General features: G+C 36.2%; 1 protein-coding gene across 1 annotated transcript in view; it reads left to right on the top strand.

Moving 5' to 3' along the window:
• Positions 1 to 2,234: 2,234 nt before the first annotated feature.
• LOC104081289 (echinoderm microtubule-associated protein-like 5) overlaps positions 2,235 to 24,238 on the top strand; it is a gene marked incomplete at its 3' end in the record, with an annotated part of 45,828 nt that continues 23,824 nt past the window's right edge. The window contains exons 1-7 of the mRNA XM_009583972.1: positions 2,235 to 2,257; positions 5,002 to 5,161; positions 8,784 to 8,882; positions 9,456 to 9,524; positions 12,765 to 12,950; positions 20,840 to 20,975; positions 23,862 to 24,063. Of these exons, the coding sequence (XP_009582267.1) occupies positions 2,235 to 2,257; positions 5,002 to 5,161; positions 8,784 to 8,882; positions 9,456 to 9,524; positions 12,765 to 12,950; positions 20,840 to 20,975; positions 23,862 to 24,063 (875 nt within the window). The remainder of the gene's footprint in view (positions 2,258 to 5,001; positions 5,162 to 8,783; positions 8,883 to 9,455; positions 9,525 to 12,764; positions 12,951 to 20,839; positions 20,976 to 23,861; positions 24,064 to 24,238) is intronic.

Below are 24,238 nucleotides of genomic sequence, written 5' to 3'. Positions count from 1 at the left end.
GAAATGGTTTGTAGTTTCTCCTGTCATTCTTTCTGGAGAAATATGGATAAATGGCAGCAAATAAGAAAATATCCACAACTATATGTAAAATGTCTGTAAACATACAATGAAAGTATTTTTCTGTATTTACTCATAGGAACAATTTCACACTTGAAATTAACTCTTAATTAGTAGATATCTGAGATGCTGTTATTTTACTGCAGTATACTTTTGTGCATTTTTACTGGTGCCCTAGTTTTATGAAGCTCAGGAATAGTCACATGAATATATTCTTGGATTTTCATCCAATATTGTTGCTAAGGAAACATCATCTTTAATACTGTATCCTTGTCTGCAGCTTGTCTGTATTAATCAATGCCTGTTAATGCTCAGCACAAACCAAGTAAAGATGGAAAAATCTTAATTTCTTTTATAATAAAATAGCTTGTTATAGACTATTTTTCTTCAGAATCCCCTGCCACTACAAACCTCACACAGATTGGAGGGTCACGTGCATGTCTCTGGTCTCATCCCAAACAGACGCAGTATGGACAGTTTTTATACTTTTTTTTTCATAGGCTGCCATAAATATTTAATATTATTAATCTAACGTAGGTATTGTACAGTGCATGGATCTGGTCAAAATGGTGGGAATGCTTACATGCTGCTCTAAAAGGTAGAAAGAACCTTTCTGTATGAAGTATGAAAGAGGAGCTTGAATGCACTAAATTGAGAAACATACCCCTTTTCAGTATACTGTTAAAATTGTAATACTGTATTTCAGCCTGCTTTGAATATCTATCTAGGAAAAGACCTGTCAGTCAGAGGTATCAGTGGAAATCTCAGTTCTCTACAGGTCCAGCTAATTGGTTTTGTTGCAATAGTGACAGGCAGATTTTTTTGAATTTTCTCCTTCTGAACTCTTCTGAGAAGTATCAAATTTTATATCCGCTTTCAAAATTAATTTGGCTTAGCAGTTTGTTAGCTTAATTCCTGCTTTGTTTCATGGTCACATTTGCCTTTTGGACATTTTCCTTCATATCTGCCTCTTCAGAGACACTACGTTAGATCTAACATCTGTTCTTGAAAAGCCCAGGTCAGAAAGGCCAGAGGCAAAGAAGAAGGCCTGAGGAACTTGTCTCGTTAGGAACGCTTGTTTCCATTTTTGGACAAGCAGCGATATCTCATTCATCAGCTTAGTCATCCTTCCAGGAAGAGGAAAGAAATCAGGCACAAGTTCACAGTCTAGCTGTGTGGGCTAGGTGCAAGCATGGTTTCAGCAGTCTAACCTGGATAGGTCATCCCAGCTTTCATTACCAGGGCAGTAAAAGGAACGTGAATTCTCTCCTTCTGAGCTTGGAGCTTCTCATTCCATTAAGCAATCTCCTCTTTCTCCCTAGGAGAGAAAAATGCAAGAAAATCCGTGTGAGGGGGTCAGTGTACTTAAGTTCACAGAGCCCACATCAACAGATTTGGAAGCTGTCTTACGACCTGAGCCACGCTTATGCTTTTCTGCCTGTCCTCGGGGACTGGCTGGATGGATAGTAATCAACTACTTCAAATACCATCCCAATAGTTGTACACTATTAACACCTCTGTAGAGGTGTCTTGGAGATCTTATCCGGGGTATCCAGAGACAACTCGCACTCGTTGTTTGATCCTGTTGACTCATGCCCATGAGTCAACGTAGTCCTTATATAGTTTATGGTTATCCATTTCCGGGCACCCGTTCTAGTTATATTTTTTCTTTCTGCACTAAGATGCTATTTACAATGCATTGCTCAGGACTGTTTTAATAATGAAAGTTCCTGAATATGTGAGTTGTATCAGTGCTTTTACTTTAGAGGTTAGACCAAGAGACTATATTTTTGTGTTAATTGCCGTGCCTGTAAGGATTGCTTAATCACTCATAGTCCAATGAAAAAACTGGAAGGGGTCTCATATTGCTTAAAATTGGAGTCTAATCCTTGAGTTTTGATCAGGACTCAAAATTTCAGACCCGGAATTCTGCATGGTGCCCCATGGGTGTAACAATAGCCGAGACTTAAATATTAAGGAAAAGCATCATCTTATCGTTCATGGTTCATATGAAAATCATGTAAATAAGTGTGGCAGTTCCTTTTCTTAGTGTTGGTAAGAGAAATAGCAGTCCCTTGACTCTTTCCACGCTTCTCTTTTCCACCTGTCCTGATAGCCAGCGAGATAAAATACTTGCAAGTACTTTAACCTATCCTTCACTCCTTGTTTTGGAAGAAATGGTGAGGGAAGGTGTTTTCAGGTAAGTATTTCTTCAGCCACTGCCAACAGCTCTGTTGTTCAGTTTCCCTGAAATCCCTGCATATTGGCATTTTTAAAAAAGCTTGCTGTTTTAAAATATTTATTGTATATTTATTTTCTTCTACTTTCAATGACTGTCTAGAAAGGTTGTTAGCAATTTACTATAGAGACTGAAGTGACAGGGGAAGGACATTGGTAATTCTACAGTGTTGTCTGTTGTGATTAAAATACAGGCTTTGGATCTTAATTTGTGCTGCATTATACCATATCAAGGCAGAATTTGAGCTCAGTTGTTTAAGGCAGTATTTTATATCATGATATAGAAAGAACTAATACTATGATATTGCTGTTAGTTATTATTTGCAAGTTATTAATTAGAAAGAGAGGAAACATTCTCTATATTCACCTAATACACTTCGAGTGGAATCAGTTGGCATACTTGGGCTAGGACAATGTTTTCCTGGCCCTTGATAGTGCCTTTAACGTTGTCCCTTCCATCTCTGATGTGTCGCGTTTGTCGCTTCTGGTCTTTAGTTAAAAACATGCTAAGCTAATTTTTGGTTGCTGGAAAGTGTTTCATAAGGTGTGGCGTGGAGGTGCTTCTGCATGTGTGGGTGTCCAGGGTGGTGCCTGAGTGTTTTTCAAAGTTGCAGTTGTGGGGTGGTTTTCACTTGCCTGAAGTTGCACAATGCACTAATAGCAGAGCTAAGTATAGGAGTGAAGAGGTCATGAATCAGTCATAAGACTGCTGTGTTTTTACTTTTTCTCTTAGTTTCAGTCTCTGGGGTTTTTTTTCTTTTTTCCCTTGCTTATTCTTTTCACTTCCTTTCTCTTCCTGAATTTCTTTATTGTCCATGTGGTCTTATCTCTCCCTCTCTGTGGTGTCATTGTAAAAATTAGATCATTTCAAATGCAGCATTTTCTCCCCCTCCAGATGCTTTTCCTTTTTCCCCATGCATACACCATCTGCCTGTGTCTGCTCTGGGAGATGTACAGGTGTTGGTCAGGATTCGGTGGCAGAACTGAAGTGAAATGCGATAAGTTTTGCTTGCCAGCTCCTTTCTGCATTGTTTTTTAATTATGAAGTTGCTCTGTCAAAAAGGAAGGAAGAAAAGAGCCAGAGAAATAACTCTGGAATTGAAGAGAAGCAAAGTGGGGAAATGTTGGTTGCTTGATCCTGGTGCTGAGGATAATGTGGAGCCGTAAAGAAGAGGAATTGCCATAGAAAAGTTGAAAGGTCCAGAAGCTTTTTACCTTTTGTAGAAACTTTGAAGTTAAAGATTCCTCTCCGAGTTGTGCGTGTGGAATTTGTCAAGCAATATCAACCAACTGAAATGCTATATTAAAATAGAAAAAATATAAAAGTGTATTGCATAGTGTAATATGACTCCATGAAGTATTAAGCAACTTCTAACATGGTTTTCTCTTGCTTTGCATATAGAAAATGTATACATCTTTTGAGTTAGATTTTTTTTTTTCCTGGTCATTTCCTGATCAGCTTTATCCTGGCTATTTCTTCTATGTTTATAGACTCCACTTGTCTCCACCCTTTGAACTTTATTTATCAAAATCTGTGTTCAGGTGTAAGATTATCTTACCATTGCAAAGTGCTCAACTTTCCTTTTCAAGTGATGTTGAGAAGATAAATACATTTCGTATATGTTGCTAGTGGTTCTGTCCACCAGTCTCTCAAGATCATTACTCTATGATTGGTTAGAGGCGGAAATGTTTTAGCCAAATTAAATAGCCAACTTTCAAAATTTTATCTTCCTGACTCGCGTGTGGTATTTCTCACATTATTTTGGACTGCTCTGCCTACTCTGTGTAGAATGTCATCAGGTAGATTGTTTGGATTTCTATTAGAATATATTCTTACTTTTCTGTATTATGAAATATCAATCTTCAGACCTCATGTCCTCCCTTGTAGCTTGCTTGCATAAACAAAACAAAAAACTATCTTGCTGACTAGCATGCTTTCTAGCTTGGTGCCATATTTGACAAAACAGTTGTGATGATCCTCTGTGGACCTTGAAGGACTCTGAAATACGACCTATAAGAAAATTCTCTGCAATGTTAGAAATGTGAAAAGTTAATCATTATTCAAAATCAACTATTCCCAATTGTTCTATATTTAAATTAAGACATTTAAGATAATCTTCATCTCACTTCAGTTTAGTCATCTGAAGTCTAGTCATAACATCTAGTCTAAGCTAGTCATGCTTTGGCTTGCTGTACGATCATCAGAGGGAGAGCTTCAGAAGGCTATTCAATCCTCTCATAAAAAGGACATCAAATAGTATGTGGAATGAAGTACTTCTGGAGATGCATATCTCTCTCCGTTGATGATAGATGGGTAGGTAGCTAAACACTAACTTCTGATGTCCATCCTTTGTGTTTTTAAATGTTAAGAAATAGAAAGAAAGGGAAAATCGGTATTTTTTTAGTGCATGAAGATCTGACTTAATTTAATAAACTCTGTATTTTGGAACAGAGGGTTAATGACTATTCTGCAGTTAGTTTAATTGGGGAAGGCTTGAAGGTTCAAATTCAAGAAAGGTGGTGGCATGTACTGTATTAAAGGAATTTTACAGCTATTGTGGAATCTGTGATACAAAATGACTTGTTAATATTTACTATCAATGTGAAAATATTGTAAAATCATTTTTAAAGAAAAATATTAATACAACCAACGACGCAAATGTAGAAGTTGAATGCAGAAATATTTTATATCTTTTTCTCTGGCAGCCTTGCTTTGCATCCGGAACGTGTGTTGGTGGCAACAGGTCAAGTTGGAAAAGAACCGTACATCTGCGTGTGGGACTCGTACACTGTGCAAACTGTATCTGTTCTGAAAGATGTTCACACACATGGTATAGCTTGCTTGGCTTTTGATTTAGATGGTCAGGTATGTAATCAATATTCTTTTCTCAAAAATTGTTTATCTGTCAGAAATCTTGTTATGTAGCTTTTTCTTTTTTTAAGGAAGTGTATTGATTCAGGTTTTATCTGCTTATTCTCAAGTTGAGGAAAAAAAGTTGGCATTAGTAATGACTGACAAATATTCACATTTGGCAAAAAAAGTATAACTTCAAAAGAGTTTTGAATGAAAGTGACATGGTAGAGAGATTCTTGTGGTCTGTGGGCCACAGTTCAGGGTTACACAAAATGGTTGGAGATAGTGGACCTCCCCTGTGCAGGGGTGTGTCTTGTGCACAGAGTGATGGCAGTCCCGTTGTGTTACTCATCTTGGACTCCAAATGTCTTCAGGCAGTATCCCCTTTTCTGTCACACATTCTGCATGCGTTGGTGGCTCTCCACATTTTGATTGTTTGTTCAGACTCATGTATCCTGGATCTAAGAGTCAAGGAAAAGGTTTTATTGGATTATAATTTTGTTACTTTAAAACATTCTCTGGGTAGTAAATTGCTTCTCAGAGCTGCTACTTTTAAGGGAGATAATTTTTACCAGACACTTGCTCCTATGAGTAAAGAGGCTTTCTTGATTGATATATTAGAAATGGAAAATACACGTTAGGTAGCAGCTGAAGAGGTATTAGCCATGAAAGTGCTTTGTGCAGTTGTGCTCTCCTGGTCTTATGCAGCACTTCTTCCCCTCCCACTTAGCCTTGCAATGTGATATTCAGATTTAGCTATGTTCTCATTTCCTTTTGCTTGCTAGAAAGGTCAATATCTGTTACTTACTACTGCTTTCTCAAGCAAGGATGTGTTATAAGAGACCAGTTGCTGTCCTTATTAAGACAATATCAAATGGAGCTCTATTGAACACAAATAGAGGAAAGCCTAGCTGTAACTTGTTTCTGTTAAAACATGCTGTAATTGTTGTAGGGAGGTTTTGAGTTTGTTGGAATGATCTACAGATTTTATCATTTAGTTTCTCATTGTTTAGAGAGTCAACTTCTAGAGTCAGCTTCTTTCTAGAACAACATTTCTACCTGACAGTGATATCTTTTCTGTATGTTGTTCTTGTCTGTGTAAACTCGTGTCACTTCCTCACTTGAACAGCCTTAATAATTTAAGGTCAAAATGTATCTAATTAGGATTAGAGTCCCCTAACTCTTTTTTAGAATGCAGTTATGCATCGCCTGTGTATATTGGAGAGCTTTGAATGTAGATCTGTGATTTGTTCTAGGAGTACCCAGTACTGATTCTTATGTTTAAAGCCGTAAATAGTCAGAATTTAGGCTGTCAGCTTTTCTCAGCATTTCCGTATGATCACCTTTTTTGTGGCATTTGTTAAAATTTTGTGGTCTCAAAGCAAAGCTGGATACAAGTTTTTCAAGATCTGCATCTCCAGAATTGTCTCCATATGGAAATACAGTAAAACACAAATCCAGTTCAGAAATATCTGCAAAATATATTTGTTTACATCTTGCCTATCCTTTTAAACTGAAATTTGTAGGAGTCCTTGACCAGGTTCTATTAGAGGGTTTAATGTTTGATATTAAATATAGTTATTTGATATATTTGGCGTTATATGGGATTTTGATTTAGTAGAGTGATAAAGCAATATACTGGAATCACAACACAAGCATTTGCAATATACAAATGAGTCACAAGAAAAACGTGGTTCCTATTACTGGTCTTTATATGATCACTGTCACAATGCTGGGCATCTCCAGTCACCAGGAAGGAATATGTGGGTCGAAATGAGGTCAAGCCCATTGCCCTCTTCAAAGTTTATTTTATTAGTTTTTCAGTTTTTATACTTCATGTTGGGCTGTGCCACATACACAGTCTCCTCCCACCCCCAACTGGTCTGGCCAGCTCAGGAAGACATTGTTTATTCTTTATTTATTATCCTTTGTTAATTGTCTTTTGGGAAGCTGATGATTCAGTGGTGCAGCTGTGTCATCTAAACCCAAGATTACCCTCCAGTCTCCCTGGTGTTGAGCGAAGTTCAGCTTGCTTTATGGTACATTATTCCCCAAGCTCACTGTTTTTTCTTCTCTTCTCTGAGCTCTACTCCACTGTGGGGGTGTGCTGGCTGGTAACAAGATTTTCTAGTTCTTGGGAGAACCAAGAATGTCATTTAATCTCCCTTTTTGAGAAGTCAGTATATCAGCTTATGTCTGGAAAGGCATCACCCAAATTTTTTGTGATGGGTATGCGGTAATTGTAAAACTAGTCTGCATCTATGCCTCTCATTCTGCAGTAGGACTGGAATTGAATTGCTTGGAAGTGTAGCTGGAATTGAAACTGATGTTCCTTTCGATAATGTTTTCAAAGATGGAAGAGAAAAGTTGGACTTTGCTGTATCGGAAAAATTGAAGTTGGCATTAATAGATAGGGAGCATGGATAGCAATTGTTTTTAGCTTGTTTCTTTTTCTTCTCATAATCTTGGAGCTTTTCAGACAGTAAAGAAATGATGTTATTGGGAGTAGGTTTCTGTCTTTGGGAAGAAAATTACTTAAGTTTGGGGTTTTCTTTTTGCTTTTACAAACTCACTTTGATAATATACATAGATTATCTAAATTTGTCTTTAATGTGCGTAGGTATTAACTGCTGAACAGCGAAAAAAGCTTTGTCCTAAAGATTTGCAAAGCTTTCATTTACCAAAGTTAAGATGTCATGCATAAACTGAACAAAAAGGCTTAATTTTCTTTAAAAGCAAAACTCAACATTACTCAGTTTCTTTTTATCTGATCTTTAATACCATTAGTCTTTCTGTTGAGAATTTCCATAGGAAAAATAACATTTTGACTGGTTAACAGATATAGTAGAAGTGGGCTGTTGGCTAATATGGTCAATGATTTGTGTCAAGAAATCTGCAAAATATCTTCACAGTTGAAGACAAGACAGGCTGCAGAGCATAGGAAGATCTCAAACTTTTAATTTTTCTATATTTTCTTGGAACAATATTTTTGTCTTTCCTGGTTTTACAGTTTAATTGGCTTCAGGCTCTTTCTGAATATTAAAAACTTAATGACATTTGTATGTTTGGGGTCTTGTTAGATTCTGGTTTGAGAAAGGATTCAGAAAGGAATAGTTACTCATACATGTTTTGAAGAATCAAGCAAAAGGCTCTTAAAGCTTTTAACTGTTTTTAAAGCTTTAAACTGTTTTGTTTGTTTCCAAGAAGATTGAAGAAAATATTTTTTCTTTGTATCTCCTGAACTTGTAAAATAAATACTTAAATTCTGCAAGTTATATGTAATTCGGGGTAAACAATGTAGTTTCATTAACTTCAGTGAGATTATTCCTTTTTGCAAATGTCTCCTGACTGCTGCTTGCCATGTGTGCTATATATAATTATATATATTAAACATTATAAATCAGAAATATGTTGTTATCTGAGAAGATCTTCTTTATGATCATGATGTCATAACTGAAGAGACGCATCTATGGAAGCTTTGGCATAAGATGTTGTATCTTTAGTTTTCTTCTATATCGAAATGTAGCTATTGCTTCTAACTCAAATATGTTATGAATTTGTTATTCAAAATGATGACTCTAGCTTTCATTAATATATTGAGTTATTATTATTTATTTAATTTGGACATTTTTAGCGCTTGGTCTCAGTTGGTTTGGATTCGAAAAACACAGTTTGTGTATGGGACTGGAGAAAGGGAAAATTGTTATCAATGGCTCCTGGTCATACAGACAGGGTAAGTATAATTAAAGAACTTGAGTGTCAATGTAATTTTAGCTTGTTAAACCATGTCTGTGTATACATACTAGAGCTACGTCTGAACAAAAAACATTTTATGTTTTAGAAATTGAATTTGCATGAAGCTTGGATATGTATTAAGATTTGTGAAGATATTTAAGATATGTATATTTATTTCTAAAATAAAATGAGTAACTCACCATTTATTTGTGTATGGTTTGTTGAGACTGTAAACGTGTAGGGGAAGTGCTAAATTAATGCACTTCCTAGACCCTAATCCTTATATGGGAAATCAAAATGCAAATAATCTCTTAAATTTGTCTAGTCTGTAAATGAACCTTTATGTTGTTTTATCATTTGTTGTAATTACCTTAGGAAAAAAAACCAAACAGAACTAATATGAGCTATACATTGCAATTTCAGCATTGAATGAGGGGATAAAAAAGTCATTCCAATAGTTCCATTTAAAGCATTTCAGACTGTCTGTTAATTTGCTACAAGTTTTTACGGTTTTAACTGTCCCATGCTAGAAAGGCCATCTCTGCTGACATCCTTGGGTTTTTTTATGCAGATATTTGATATTTCTTGGGATTTGTACCAGCCAAACAAGCTCGTCAGCTGTGGCGTAAAACACATCAAGGTAATGAAATAAATGTTAATTCATAAAATATTTAAATAAGAGTAAAGTAAGAGTATTTTATACTCTATATAAAAATAGAATCTAAAAGGAATATATAATAATATGAAAGGTCCTCTGTAAGAATAATATTACTTCTTAGGAACTGCAATCATGGATCACACCTGACTAAACTAGACATTTTACAAGATATATATATATAGTGGAAAACAGACCATCTCTGCTCAAAAGAGTTCATGCCCTGACAGAAGGAATGCAGAAGGAATGAAACAGTTGTCAGTAGCATCGTATGTAATGGTCGTAATATAATTTAAAACTTAGGTTGTCTTAAAACATGCTGTTTGAAATCCCAAGTAGCATAAGACAGGATACACACGTTTAAGGTGAGTCCAGGTACTCAAGTTTCTGATTCTCGAACAATTAATGAATTGTTACACTGCAGAGGTGAAATGAGTTGAAAAACCATTTCTTACAGTTTGAGAGATTATGGGGATGCAATGGAAAGAGAAAGGAAAATGCTTGATCTCTTAATTCTTTTCTTTTCCCTGCTGTTATTCCTACCTTTGTCATTTTAAACACTCTGTACCTGTTACAGGATTCATAATTTGGACAGTTCATGTCTTTTTCAAGCAGAGTGTTTCAGACACTGTGCTTCGTTTGATCCATGTACCAACTGCCGTGCAGAAACAGCTTCTTTTTCAGGTTTAACTCTTGTCAGCAGGATTATCAATGCTTGATTGCCACCAAATATGTTTCCTAAAGTCACTGCCTTCTCCCATGCACTGTCCTCTGTGTTACCACATAACAGCAGTAGATGGCAGCTTGAAAGTTCTGTATTGCTCTTATGTGTAGGTTCCTATGGTGGGAAAAATGTATTGCTTTTTGTACAATGAACTCTTAGATTAATACGTATTAATGGTTTATTGGAAAAAGTGTTCAATGTATTGGCTAGATTGCATGCGTCTTTGATTTAGCGTAGTGTTTTAGCATGTCGTTTACAGTTTCCATGAGCTTGATTAATAATGTTTTTTTTTTTCCTACTTCAAGATCTAAAAGGACTGTTATGCCAATAGCGAGCTAATATTTGCCAGCAGTGATTTAGTATATTTAAGGTGGCTTTATGATGTCAAAACGTATCTAGATAAGCAAAAGTTCATTTGAGCTGCTTTTAAGGCTCTATGAAGCCTTTTAAAATAACAATAGCATTTTAAAAATAATTGGTGTTTGCTTTGAGAAAACATTAAATAAAAATCTGAATCCTAGAGACTTACAGGCATTTGGATCAGGCAAGAGATTTCTGTTGATGTGTATTTTTCTTAAACCATCCCTTCTTCTTGTTCTTTCAGATACCAGTAATTACTTTCATGTTTGTAATACTATCGTATTTTTTCCTCACATGATATGTATGCAAATTGTAATATTACTTAAGTTATGTAGATAATTCCAAGTGAACTGTTACTGAGGAATTACTTTTCTTAGATATGTTACCTACTTCCATATTGGAGCTAGGTGTTTGATTTATGCAGTGATTGTGCAGTTACTTCTCAAGCAACAACATAATCTATGACCTGTGTACTTTGGTTAAAGAAATACTAGTTAAGATACAGGGATTTCCAGGGACACAGGGATGTCCTGGGCTGCATCAAAAGAAGCGTGGCCAGCAGGTCGAGGGAGGTGATTCTGCCTCTCTACTCTGCTCCAGTGAGACCCCACCTGGAGTACTGCCTCCAGCTCCGGAGCCCTCAGCACAGGAAAGACATGGACCTGTTGGAGCGGGTCCAGAGGAGGGCCACAGAAATGGTCAGGGGGTGGAATGCCTCTCCTATGGAGAAAGGCTGAGAAAGTTGGGGTTGTTCAGCCTGGAGAAGAGAAGTCTTCGGGAAGACCTTATTGCAGCCTATCAGTACTTAAAGGGGGCTTATAAGAAAGATGGGAACAGACTTTCTAGCAAGGCCTGTTGCGACAGGATAAGGGGGAATGTCTTTAAACTACAAGAGGGTAGATTTAGACTAGATGTAAGGAAGAAATTTTTTACAGTGGGGGTGGTGAACCTCTGGAACAGGTTGCCCAGAAGGGTGGTAGATGCCCCATCCCTGGAAACATTCAAGGTCAGGTTGGACGGGGCTCTGAGCAACCTGATCTAGTTGAAGATGTCCCTGCCTGCGGCAGGGGGGTTGGACTTGATGGCCTTCAAAGGGCCCTTCCAATCCAAACTATTCTATGATTCTATGATTTGTCTAATCAGTATATGGTTATTTCTTAATTACAGTATTGCTGGTACAAAAATCTGTTCATTGTAACTGCTTACATTATCCTGTATTAATTGAAGTATCTGCTCAAAATTTTGAATAGATTATTGGTAATGGAGACATGCTGTGAAATACAGATTTGTAAACATGTATACAGGGAACATGTTGAGAGTGTAAGAGTAAACTGTCAGCAGTGACGAAATAAATGCTTTCACGTTTTGCACTGGGTTGCTCAAGCAGCTTGTTGACTTCCCAGCGCACATTTACGTGTTTGGACGGGAGGGTTTGAAGGGAATATGCAAGTGCTGCTTGTCTGCAGAGATCTCAGAAACTAGAGTGTAGCTGGAGGTTTGGCTGGCAAGTATTGTGCTCTGACAAGAGACTTTGCATGTCTTTAGTTTAGGAGTCATTAGTACGTGTTGGATCACCTAGGAGGAAATTCACCCTCATGTGATTGCTGTAATGGTTTATTAGAAAGTTCTCAAAAATGTCCGTCTTAGGTGGCTGCTTTGTGTGATCAGTGGTTCTCATGAGAAGTGGTAAGTCTATAATAAAACCATCTGCTTTCAAACAGAGCAAATGGCAACCTTACCAGAACTTTACGTGCTTAGATTGCATCTCTAAATGCCTAAAGTAACATAAAGTACAAATGCAGCATTTGCAAAGTGGAAGTCTTACATCAAAGAAAGATCAGATAATTCTATTATGAAATGCTGACTATACAACTGACTCGCAAATTATAATTTAAAAGAATTTCAGTTTGATTTAATACTGATACCTCAAAACTTCCCTACTAGTCTGCTATGCAGATTTTGTGCAAAGATAAAGTTGTTTAATAACATAAAAGGTTGTTAACCAACTGGAGAACTAAAGCAGGGAAAAGGGTATGAATAATGATGTCTTTTGGAGGTAAGGAACTTCTGTTTCAGATGTACATATTAAATTATAGGATATTAGCGAAATACCCATCTTTCTAAATCACTTTATGTTGCAGTTCTGGAGCTTGTGTGGCAATTCATTGACACCAAAACGTGGCGTTTTTGGCAAAACTGGTGATCTCCAAACTATATTGTGCCTAGCCTGTGCAAGGGATGAAGTGACATATTCTGGTGCACTGAATGGAGATATATATGTATGGAAAGGAATCAACCTTGTACGGACAATACAGGGAGCACATGCTGTAAGTATATCTCTTTAAATTAATATAAAATGTTAAATAGATTTCTGGAGAGCTGGAAAGGGCAGTGCAAGATCGCCTGGTCTGTGTTCCTAAATAATTTCAGTGATAGAGAATCAGCATGTCTAATTTGAATATATTTTTTTTTCCTCTCCTTTCTTTCTGTTGCTTAAGATTGCTGTTATGGTAGAAAGAGAATGCTAGATTGAGAAATACATTTAGGTGTCTATTTGTGTATTGTCTCCCATTATCATTGATGGCGGACTCTAGTCAGTAGTCAGTAGAGCCTGCAATGCATTTAAATTTACCCTTAAGTAGACATGTATTACTCTGTTCAGTTACCCATGCGTGCGTATATATAGTGACATTTTATATACCAGAGTTGAGTATATAGCTGCCTCCCCCAAAGAATATGGATCTGCTTTATCTGACTTTCTTTTGTGGATGTCTGATTAATCCAAAAGCATCTCAGAAGGCCTGGACTTCTATATTTAGGCAATTGGTGTTGAAACAAAGAAACAGGTCCCCAGGGAGGCTGTGGAGTCTCCATCCACATCTCTTTCCTTTTGGAGATACAACACGGCTGGACATAGCCCTAAGCAACCTGCTGTTATCTGACCCTCCTGCTTTGAGCAGGAGTTTGCACTAGACTCTCTCCAGAGTTTCCCCCCAACATCAGCTATTCTGTCATTCTGTGAATTGAGTCCTACTGCCTGGTTTTCTGGAGTCCATTGATTCTATGAACTATAATGTAAGCCCAAACACCTAGCTCGTTTGTAGACACGTATGTTTAGTCATTTTAGCTTGACTCACTCTCTCTTCCTTGTCCTATGTTGCTGCCTTTTACTGTATTCATTCAGCTCTTTAGAACAGTATACAGCTTTGAAAAGTGAAGACATACCACTGAAAGTTTAATAAAATTTTTCAAAAGTGCTTGGTAAGATTTTCTTTTACTTTTAATAAAAATTTTTAATGCGACTATGAAGTGATTATGTTTTTTCTATGTAAGTTTTCATTATATTTTCCATATTCTTTCAAAGAATATGGTTTTGTGATTAAAGTAGGCAGCAAAAAACCACTTAGTGGTTTGCAATCTAATTTGTGCATACCAAACTATGAGAGTCCTCATTTCCTTTCATGGTAGTAAGTCATATATGGTAATATAATGCAAGATTCAATTTCTGACTTGTCCCAGTGTGACTTTAAAAACACAGCCACACAATTTCTGGTTGTTTTAACCTACGAGGCATGAAACTGCTAAGGTAACTTTATGAAGCTATATTATTTGCTGGTTGAATGTTAATTTTTGTTTCAGAAAGCATTGTACTTTCTAGATAATATTTGAAGTTCCCTTATTAACAATTTAAAATTGTGTGAAAATAAAAGCATATGAGTTCCTATTTTGCAGCTTCGAAATTCTAGGTAAAAATCAATAACAGTTAATTATTCTTTCTTATAAGGATGCGTTTGTTTTAACTGGCAGTATTGTACTGGGTAGGATGATGTATGTTACTGAAGAATTAAAATCACTCTTTATGATTTGATCAGGTAGAATGGAGGGGACAAAAAGTGATGAATGATATGTATGTGGGAGAGGTTGCAGTCTGCCTGTGGTAAGGAGACTCTTGGTCTACTGATGATTCAGAAATGTACATTCAGGATGGTTGCAGCTTGTTGAATTAACTAGTAATTTAAAAGCGATTGGACTGCTTATTCAGACAGCTGTATAATGACAGTGTACCTGATTATGAACAAAAATCGAGTTATGAAGAACATAAGTGTGGGAAACATATTCTAGACTATATTTTGCATTAGAGATTTCTTTATTTACATATAAGGGTATATATATAAAAGAAATAAAATAGGTATACACACACACATGCATACCCTCCTGTATGCATCTGTAGAAATATTAAATGTATAAGAAGGCCCAAATTATAAACTAAGAAGTATGAGGAGATATTTTAGCCTTCAAATATTCCGATTCTTACTCTATACCTTCAAATCTGGTTTTAGTGTTCATATTTAGTGTTCAATAGCGTTCTCTTCTATTCTATATTTTCCTAAGGTGACGTGGACATTGACTTTTTGATGTTGAAGTTAGTGAAATGAGATTTTTAAAATGCTTATATTGCATATGCAGATAAAGAGTGCACTTTGTCTCCTATGCAAAACTGATCAGGAAAATACCCTCCCATCCTGTTCGGTGCTGTAGGAGACACCTGTCCTGTATATTCACATATTTGTTACTTGGAGTATTTAGAATTGCAACAGTTTATCTCTCAGAATAATGCAGTGCTTTTCAGGTGTTTCAGTGTGAAATGACCCAACTGATAAATGTAGGATGGTGAGAGCTTGTTGCTCCATTACGTTATGTGCTGTGTCAGTTCTTTGTACCCCAAGATCACATTTGAAGTGCTCTGCTCCTTATCTTCAGTAGCGTCAGTGGGCAGAGCTCAGGTGACATTGGAGTAGGTCTCATCTAGACTTCTATTTTTGGCTCTGTCCTTTAGGCTGAATGGAATTGTACTTTGCAGTACTGAAAATTAAGTAGGGGCACTAGTCCATGGCTTTGGAACTTCATTTTCACAAGAGATTAGAGTCACTACAAATCTCACCAATTTCAGGGGAAGAAAAAAACACTAAGAAAATCCCTTCTGGAAGCTTACTTTCCAACAAAATGAAACGTTGTTTTTCAATAAAATATTACCTTAAAGGATAATATTTTCAGACTATTGTAAGCACAAAATACAGCAGCTTGGAATAAGAGTGCCTCTTTAGCCCTACTAAACTATTACGATCACATTTTACAGTTATTTTGTACTTAATTTTATAAATCATGTCCTTCTCATCCACTTTTTAAAGGAAAATGTAAGTGTAAATGATAACATTTGTGATGTGCATATGTTGTTAAAAGCACAGCGTGCGCATAGTAGGGAATTGATAAAAGTTTCTGTTCAGTATGCTAGTGTTGGAATTGTCATCCCTGCATGCCTGTTTATCATCCTGCATCATTACTCCTCAACAGGCTTGAATTAAACTGAAAATGTATTCAAGGAAAACATGTATCATTGTTTGCATAAAGTACCATGTATTCCTTTCTTGCAGCATAAACACTAGGTATCTGAGATGCAGGAAAACATTTTGTAAAGCACATTAGTGATGTGGGGATATAGTCCATCCAGCTGGCAGTGCTCTCCATTAATACAGAAAATGAATTATTTTCAAAGGTTGGCTATCTTTGTTACAGTTACCCTAGCTGAAAAGACATTTTTTGTTTTAAGAGTAATTCAATGTGAAAAATAAACTGTGCTGTCCCAGTATAAGCAACTGAGGAAACAGATAGCAACTTTAACACTAGCAGGCAAAATAAGAATTCACAGCTAGGTCAGATTATCTGTCTTCTGTCACAGCGATACTAAGAACTGTATACAGAGGAAAGAAGAGTTTCTGGCAGATTCCTATCTGAGTTTGAGTAGAAACAAGAAGTTGAAAGCAAATAGATTGGGATGACTGGAGAATTAGTTGGAAGAGGACTGGAGAGTTCACTTAATGTAGAAGTAGGAATTAAAAGTAGGAAAAGATGGAAATGGGCAGGGGTTAAGAGTAAAGGCACAGAGTTCATGTGCAGGGAACACTGGATGGCAATGGGAAACTCGAATTCTAGTTTTGCTGATCTCTTCTAAATAATAATACTAATAATGACAGTTTTAAAAGGGAGAAAGAAAACAGAGCAACATGAAAGCATATTTAACTTCATTGGCACTGGTAGTACTTCAGGAGGTTCTTTGTAGGCAGTGCATCTGATTCTGGAAAGTTAATATATACCTTGACTAAAAAAAAAAAAAAATAATCTTTTATTAGATGTCTCATTTAGGTACCAGTGCAAAGAACAGACTATAGATTCTTCTATTTATTTTATCATCTTACATGTTCTAAATTCAAGGTAGTCCATGACTATTGAGAGATATACACAAGATGTTGCTCAGGTATTAAACCAAAATAGTATGCTTATTTAAAAACACTGTACGTTTTAAAGATTCTTGTGTGCTATGCCTTTGCCTTGCATGGTAAATGTACATGAGATGCTTTCTCAGCAGCTGAATTATTTATTTTGAGATAGTCTTTCAGAGGTACACATTGAAGTTGTGTGGATTGATGTCAGAAGCTGAGATTAAATAACAGGCTCGAGGTTAAGTAATAGGCACTCTGTTAAAACTATTGCACGCCTATGTCAGTTGGCTGAATACTAATTAAATATAGATGGAAACAATATAATGAACTTAATGCTTTTAAGCTGGTATCATGTACCAATACATTAAGTCATGCAGTATTTTTCTCCTACTGCTTAGACTAGTCATGGATTTGAAAGGCAACTGACCACTTACTTCAGCCAATGAGAGGCGTATAGGCAACTTTTAAATTTTTTTTTTTGGAGTAATATGCTCATTTTTAACTGTTTTATGGGTGATTTGTTAGATAGGAAGATTAAATTTCGCAGTAGTGGCTTTCCACTGTAAACTTACTGACACCAACCTTAAATGTTTGCAATCCATTTCCTTGCTATGCAGTATATATTGGGAGAGACAATATCTTAGAATAGGTGCCCAACATATATGTTGCTTTACATGTTAGCATCTATGTCCTGAACTGTATCTAGGAGTAAAAAGGAGGCACTGGCATTCTTACTGAACTGGTAGAATCATAAGATCATTAAGGTTGGAAAAGACCTCTAAGATCATCGAGTCTAACTGTCAACCCAACACCACCATGCCCACTAAACCATGTCCCTAAGCGCCTCATCTACACGTCTTTTAAATACTTCCAGGGATGGTGACTCCACCACTTCCCTGGGCAGCCTGTTCCAATGTTTAACCACTCTTTCAGTAAAGAACTTTTTCCCAATGTCCAATCTAAACCTCACCTGGTGCAACTTGAGGCCATTTCCTCTCGTCCTAACGTCTCTGTTCTCCATATTGCTCAGTAGTGGTCAGTTGCTTCTGAAGTTTCCATATGATCTTTCAAGCTAATTATAGCTAACTGCAGTCATGTGTTTTAGGAATTGCATAGTCAGAGTTAGTGTGGTGGATTTTATATAAACGACTGCATTTAGATAAATTAACAGTTGGCTTTTGTCCATTGGAGGCAAGATAGGTCCGGCAACAATAGAAAACCTGCGACTACCTCACTATTGGAAGCTTCTTGGATACAAGCAGTGGCAAAATATTCATGCAATAGAGACCATCTTTGTCAAGTTCTTCTTCTACTTCTCCAGCTTTCAACTATCATTTTTGGTAGATCTGGGCATTTATTTCTTTGTTTACTCTCATTAAACTATTTTTTTTGAATTTGAGGGAACACAGGTGTGATACCAGCTGGTTATATTGGAAAAAGAGGAAATATTCTGCATTCTGATAAAACTGCTGATCAATTTGAGATGTTATTTCCAAAATTTTCCCATTCATTAGGAAGTGTAATGAAAAATTTGTAACAGAAGAACGCAATCTGTATGTCAAACTTTGTAACTTTTAAGGTGGAAGACTTTGATCTACACCTTTTATTTTGATTCAGGAGCACGATCAATCTTTGTTGCTCACATTATTAGTTGGATCCAAGTCAATGCAATTGTTTGCCTCTCATTACTGCTAGAAGGCTATTGACCAAATTATGTTAATGAAAATTTCAGGCTGAATGATTAAGAGAGGTGTGAAGACTCAAAAGTTGATTTGCACTAACAATCTTGACAGGTTCTAAAAGGAAAGTTTTAGTGGAAGAATTATGACTGGTCAAGCTACCAGAGTAAAGAATCTGTCTTTTCCCCATTAGGTGTGGGCCTAACAATTAAATGAAGAGTAGATAAGCTCAGCTTCTTCCACTAGGTACTTACAGTCCCCGTTATTAAAGGGACCTTTTTCTTCTATTCCAGCAGCACATAGACTGAAACGAGAATGTCCTATTGCATTTCAAGAGATTGAGCAAGCACATCTGCCAAATCTCCTTGACAACCAGTATGTCCTTTTCAAGATAAGGATATTCTGTGAAATGGAAAACAGATTAATCCTGGATCCACTTGGTCTTATCTTCAGAACATTCAGCCAGCTTCCCACATCGCCAAATGTCTGATTCTTTTTTTAATACTGACTAATTAAATCATGGATTTTGGAGGGAGTTAATTAGAGAAAAGAGAATAATTCTATTATAAAGGTTCCATTCCAAAAAGAGCTTTGAAAGATTTAAATATGCCAGAACCTGGGCAGAATTCAGTATATGATACAAAATGAGCCAAAATTCCTCTAGCCTTTTATTTGCTCAATGATGCTAAAAGGTTAGTGCAGCAAAACAGACAGACACAGAGAAATAAATACAGGTTGGGTTGTATTTTAAAAAAATCTCTAGGCTCCTAAAGAAACAGAAAGAGGATTTTCAGAATGTTAGAGATAATGGGAGTTAGCCTTCTAATCTGCTTATGACTTAAAAATTCCACTACATTTCTGTTTAGACACGTACTACTCCTGAAAATATGGCTTGTCTTAAAAGTCTGTATCCTGAGGATGGACATGACATGTCAAAAAATTTGAGTTCTATCATCCTAGTCTTTCAGTTTTGATTGTCATTTGACATTCTAGTAATAATATGCTTTTTTTGTGAAAGCTGAGAGATTTCTTTTTTCTCAACTTGAAAAATGATATCCTTGTTACCTGATGCTAGAGAAGCAAACGCAGTCCATATTTCATTATGATCAGTCCATTATGGTATTTTTCTTAGTTATAACTTAAGAAGAAAAAACAGCTTGGTAGGAGAGAATAGTCATGAGTACCTGGGAATCATCACAAGCCACAACACTGGATGCTAATATGTTCTGTAAGTGTACAGCTTTATTTTCCCCCAAAAGCCAATCTCTCCTTTGCAAACTGATTTCACTTTTGGGGGCTGGACAGGAGTTACAGAGACAGATTTTCCCTTTCATCATTTTTAATGCAATCCTGTTTTCTTTTGCCATAGCTAAATATAAAATATTTTCAATAAATATAGAACAATTTTTTTAACTTCTCATAGTCTTATTGGCCAAAGTTGCCTTTCAGTAGCTTTGCTTACTGAAATGCGTGAGCTACTTCTGAAAATAAGACGAGTGAGTTGTGTAGGTACTTTAAAGAGTATACACACTTTTTTTTTTTAGGTAATGTATCACGTTTACATCAAATATAGGGGCTATGTGGATACAGTATCTTTATTTTAATAATAGATATATCATCCTTGCCTCTTTGTTATCCTGAAGAAAACATGTGTCAAGTAAGTTAAAGAAAATGTGTTAGGTTTTGTTTCCTGATGTCCACCTTTAAAATAAGAGCTTACATTATGTATTTTTAAGTGGTGTAAAGTGATCACCGTTTTTCTTATATTTTGCTTCTAAACTTAAATTCTAAATCAATCTTCTTTTGGCTTAAAATGTGAAGAAACCCAGATGTTTTTTGCCTGGCTGCATAGAAGCTAAGTAATAGCAACAAAGGCCCTGAACCAAGCCTAATCCTGCTGACATTTGTGAGAGTTGGACCAGGTCCTAAGGCAAGAGGATATGAAACTAAAGTCTTTCTAGGGATAAGAAGCAGCATCACCACAATCATCATCATCAGGATGAAAGCAGTATTGCAACAATTCTCTTATCTTACTATTTGTCATAGAATGTGAATTCTGCTTGTTTTGAGTTTGTTTCCATTTCTGACTCTTTCATATTTAAAGCTTGTATTAGTTGCATATGTTTGTGTTATTTTCAACAGCGTAACAGGTATGAAGACAGGAATATAATCAATGCTGGCATGGACAAGAGTTCCACTTTCCATATTGGTATTTCTAATTTGTGTATATTGTTAAAAATAACTTTCTTCTTTCTTTAGGCGGGGATTTTCAGCATGAATGCATGCGAAGAGGGGTTTGCTACTGGTGGCAGAGATGGCTGTGTTCGCTTGTGGGACTTAAATTTTAAACCGATTACTGTGATTGATCTCAGGGAAACAGATCAGGGATATAAAGGTAAAAAGATGTTTGTCACTTTTGATATACCAATAAGGTAGGAAATTTACCAGTGTTTTGAACAAGAAAAGACTTTAAAAAACCAAAAAGGTTGTTTCATGTATGTTACTGTGAACTATTTGCTAGAAAAGAAATTTGATCATGCCCACTAGTATGAAGGTCACATAGTCCTTGACAGTTACTATAAAACATACTATGAAGTTGTAGACACAGAGATTTAATTTTTTTTTTTTAAACCAATGAAATGCACATTTTTTCTATAGCACAGCAGTTTTTAACAAGGAACAGTAATGTTTTAACGGAACTTAGAAGAGACAGTGAGATCTACAATGTAAAACAGTGGAGTACAGAAATTGCACTTGCTAGTTATCCAAATTTTCATAAAAACTATTTGGAAGTAATTACAGTTTCGTAGTACTTAGAATGCTGCTTACATATACCTATGACTTCAATTACAGTTTATGTCATGCTAAAATTTTACATCTAGCAGTCTATAGCATGTTTTGTCAGTGTTCTAGATATTGTTGCTGTAGTGATTCAGGAAAAGAATACAAACGTATAATGTCAGTTACAATATTGCTTTTGTTGCCACTTGGTTTTCTTTGCTCCCAGTCACTTTGTTATTTTCTAGTATCTTGCCAAGAATTTGACAATGTGGTGGAATGTCTGATGGCAATCAGATATTCAGGGTCAATAAATAACTGATTACGAGTTAAATCTTTGTATTCTGTAATTGACTTGGCATTCCCACCAAGATTGTGAAATATTGCAACAAGATGGAATACGTTGCATTTTAAATGCCCTGCGGTACAGTGACTCTGTTTCAAATTTAAATTTACTCAGCTGCTGTTTCTCAGTTCTGTTGCATGTAGTTGAAAGCTGTGTTTCATTCCCCATTTCATTCTTTCAAACTCGTTTTCCACTCCAGATTGTCTCCTTTACTTTTGATGGAACAGACTCTTGCCATGAACTCTTTTGGTTCTTCGTGATCACTTATGTGAACACCATCCTCATCTTGTTGACTTGTCAAATGCCCATGACAGAGCTAATAGCTTTTTAAAAATCCTATCTTTAATAAAATCAGTTTCCTGAATCTTTTCCCTTCAGTCTTTTTTTCTTGTATCCTTTTGAGGATTGCCTTTATGACCTGTCCTTCTATTTGTTTTCTTAATTGCATTTTCTGCTGCCCCTCTTGGTAATTTTATCTGTGAACACAAACTCAAGTTCTGTATCCCTGTGAATGGCTCGCAGAGCAATTAGTTGACTCTAGATACATCTCCAATTAGTCAAATTGTTTTTCAAAATACCTCCCTCCACCATAAGAAGTTCCAAATTACTAAAACAGATGTCTTAATCATCCTTCATCAAAGATCCTGTTTTTTTCTCTTTTCTTTATTTTTTAATCATTGTAGACAATATAGCCATATAGTGTCTAGATTGTAGGGCTGAATGGTAAGGTGGTTATATTCACCGGTGAAGCACAATAGGAACAAATCTGTGAAGCGAAGCAGTTGGTGTGGAGAGTTAGAGTAGCACAATATATATGCATTTTGAGGGGTGGTAGCTCTAGTCTGGTTCAGTGGACTGAACATTGTATTGCAGTTGGAGTGCACTCCTGGAGCACAGCTTTCAGTTCTGTTTCATATGGAGGGAGTCTTATTTGTGCATTTGAAGGCTATCTTGTAATGCAAAGCATGGTAAGTAGGCATGATCAGGAGCTTTGCTCTGAAAGCTAGCTTTGTCAGAATTAAAACGTCAGTGCAGATGCACAGAAGTGGCCTGCTAACCCACCCATTCATTGTTTCCGAGTTGCAATTTTTTTCCAATGTAAATTTAATAACATAAGGCTCTTTTTTTCCCTCTACATAGTTAAAAATATTTTTCAGAAGCATGTCAACTCATACCATTACAACATTCCTTTCTCTTGTCTGATAGATATAGTTTTGTCTCATGTATTACTCCAGAGTAGTTTTTCAAAGATCATTCTTGAACTACTCTCCACAAAAGTCAGTGTTTCGGCAAAGTGAATTAAGGTAGGCATTGCTACCATCTGGTTATCTACACCAGAAATTGGCAAAATTGAGTGGCACTACCAGAATGTAATAAATACAGCCTGTTTTAAAAGGTGCGTATTCCTAAAATTGGGCACCGAAGACTGGGTTCTCAGTGTACAACTGTCCTAACTTCCATTTTATTATTCCCAACCTTATCTACAAACAAGTGCAGCCTGTGAGTGCTCACCTCCACTGAAGCCTGGAAACTAATTCAGTTGTTAGAAATGCATGTGGAATTCCATCATAAACCCTTTTCATCTTTTTATATATTGTTTCAGTTTGATTTATTTTTATTTTCTATTTAGTGGGAAAAATAATTCCAGATAGTATTAAGATGTTACAAAGATTTGCTTTAGAGGAGCATCTTGGAAACGAGCTGGGCATGTTCCACTGATGCTTCTGTCACTTATGTAATTTAGGTTCATCTAGCTAGTACTAAGGTCCATGGTTTGATCAGAAATTGTAATTTATATTGTCTGCTACCTTTGTTGAAATTTAAAGACATTAAGTGCATAATTTCAGATGCAAATGTCAGTATTTTCTTTCTCTGTCAGAGATCTTGTAATACAAGAATAGTCCTTTATTAAACATGTCCTTTATTAAAATAAGGCTCACATTTTATTTTAGAATTTTTGTTATATTAAGCTTGAGAAGTTAATGTTCCAAGGGCAGTATGTGTTATATGGAATAGATAAAAGGAGTAAATGGAGGAATAAGAGAATGTATATGGATACTTCTCGACATTTTCTTCTTTTATGTTTTGTCATGTGCTATGTTACCTTTGTTTCACAAATTCTCAGGATGTATCTCTCAGTAACAATCTCTTCTACAGGTCTGTCTGTAAGAAGTGTTTGCTGGAGAGGAGACCATATACTCGTCGGGACACAAGATAGTGAAATTTTTGAAATTGTGGTGCATGAGCGTAATAAGCCTTTCCTGATAATGCAGGGGCACTGTGAAGGAGAGCTGTGGGCTTTGGCTGTCCATCCTACAAAACCGCTAGCAATGACTGGAAGTGATGATCGATCAGTCAGGTTAAATCTTGTTTGTTTGTTTAACTGCGTACAGTCTTATACAAGCAGCTCATTTTGTGGATAACCTAATTGAAATGTATGCATTTTAAAGTCATTAAAATGTGGCTTTGAAATGCTTCTGAACCAGTTAAGTTATGCATGAAATTAGTGCTCTCCAGTAATAAAATATAATGGA

Source organism: Fulmarus glacialis, unplaced genomic scaffold (genome assembly GCF_000690835.1).
Source record: "Fulmarus glacialis isolate BGI_N327 unplaced genomic scaffold, ASM69083v1 scaffold48978, whole genome shotgun sequence".
NCBI lineage: Eukaryota > Metazoa > Chordata > Aves > Procellariiformes > Procellariidae > Fulmarus > Fulmarus glacialis.
Note: the sequence above shows the minus strand (reverse complement) of the source record. Positions and strands in the feature narration are given on the sequence as shown.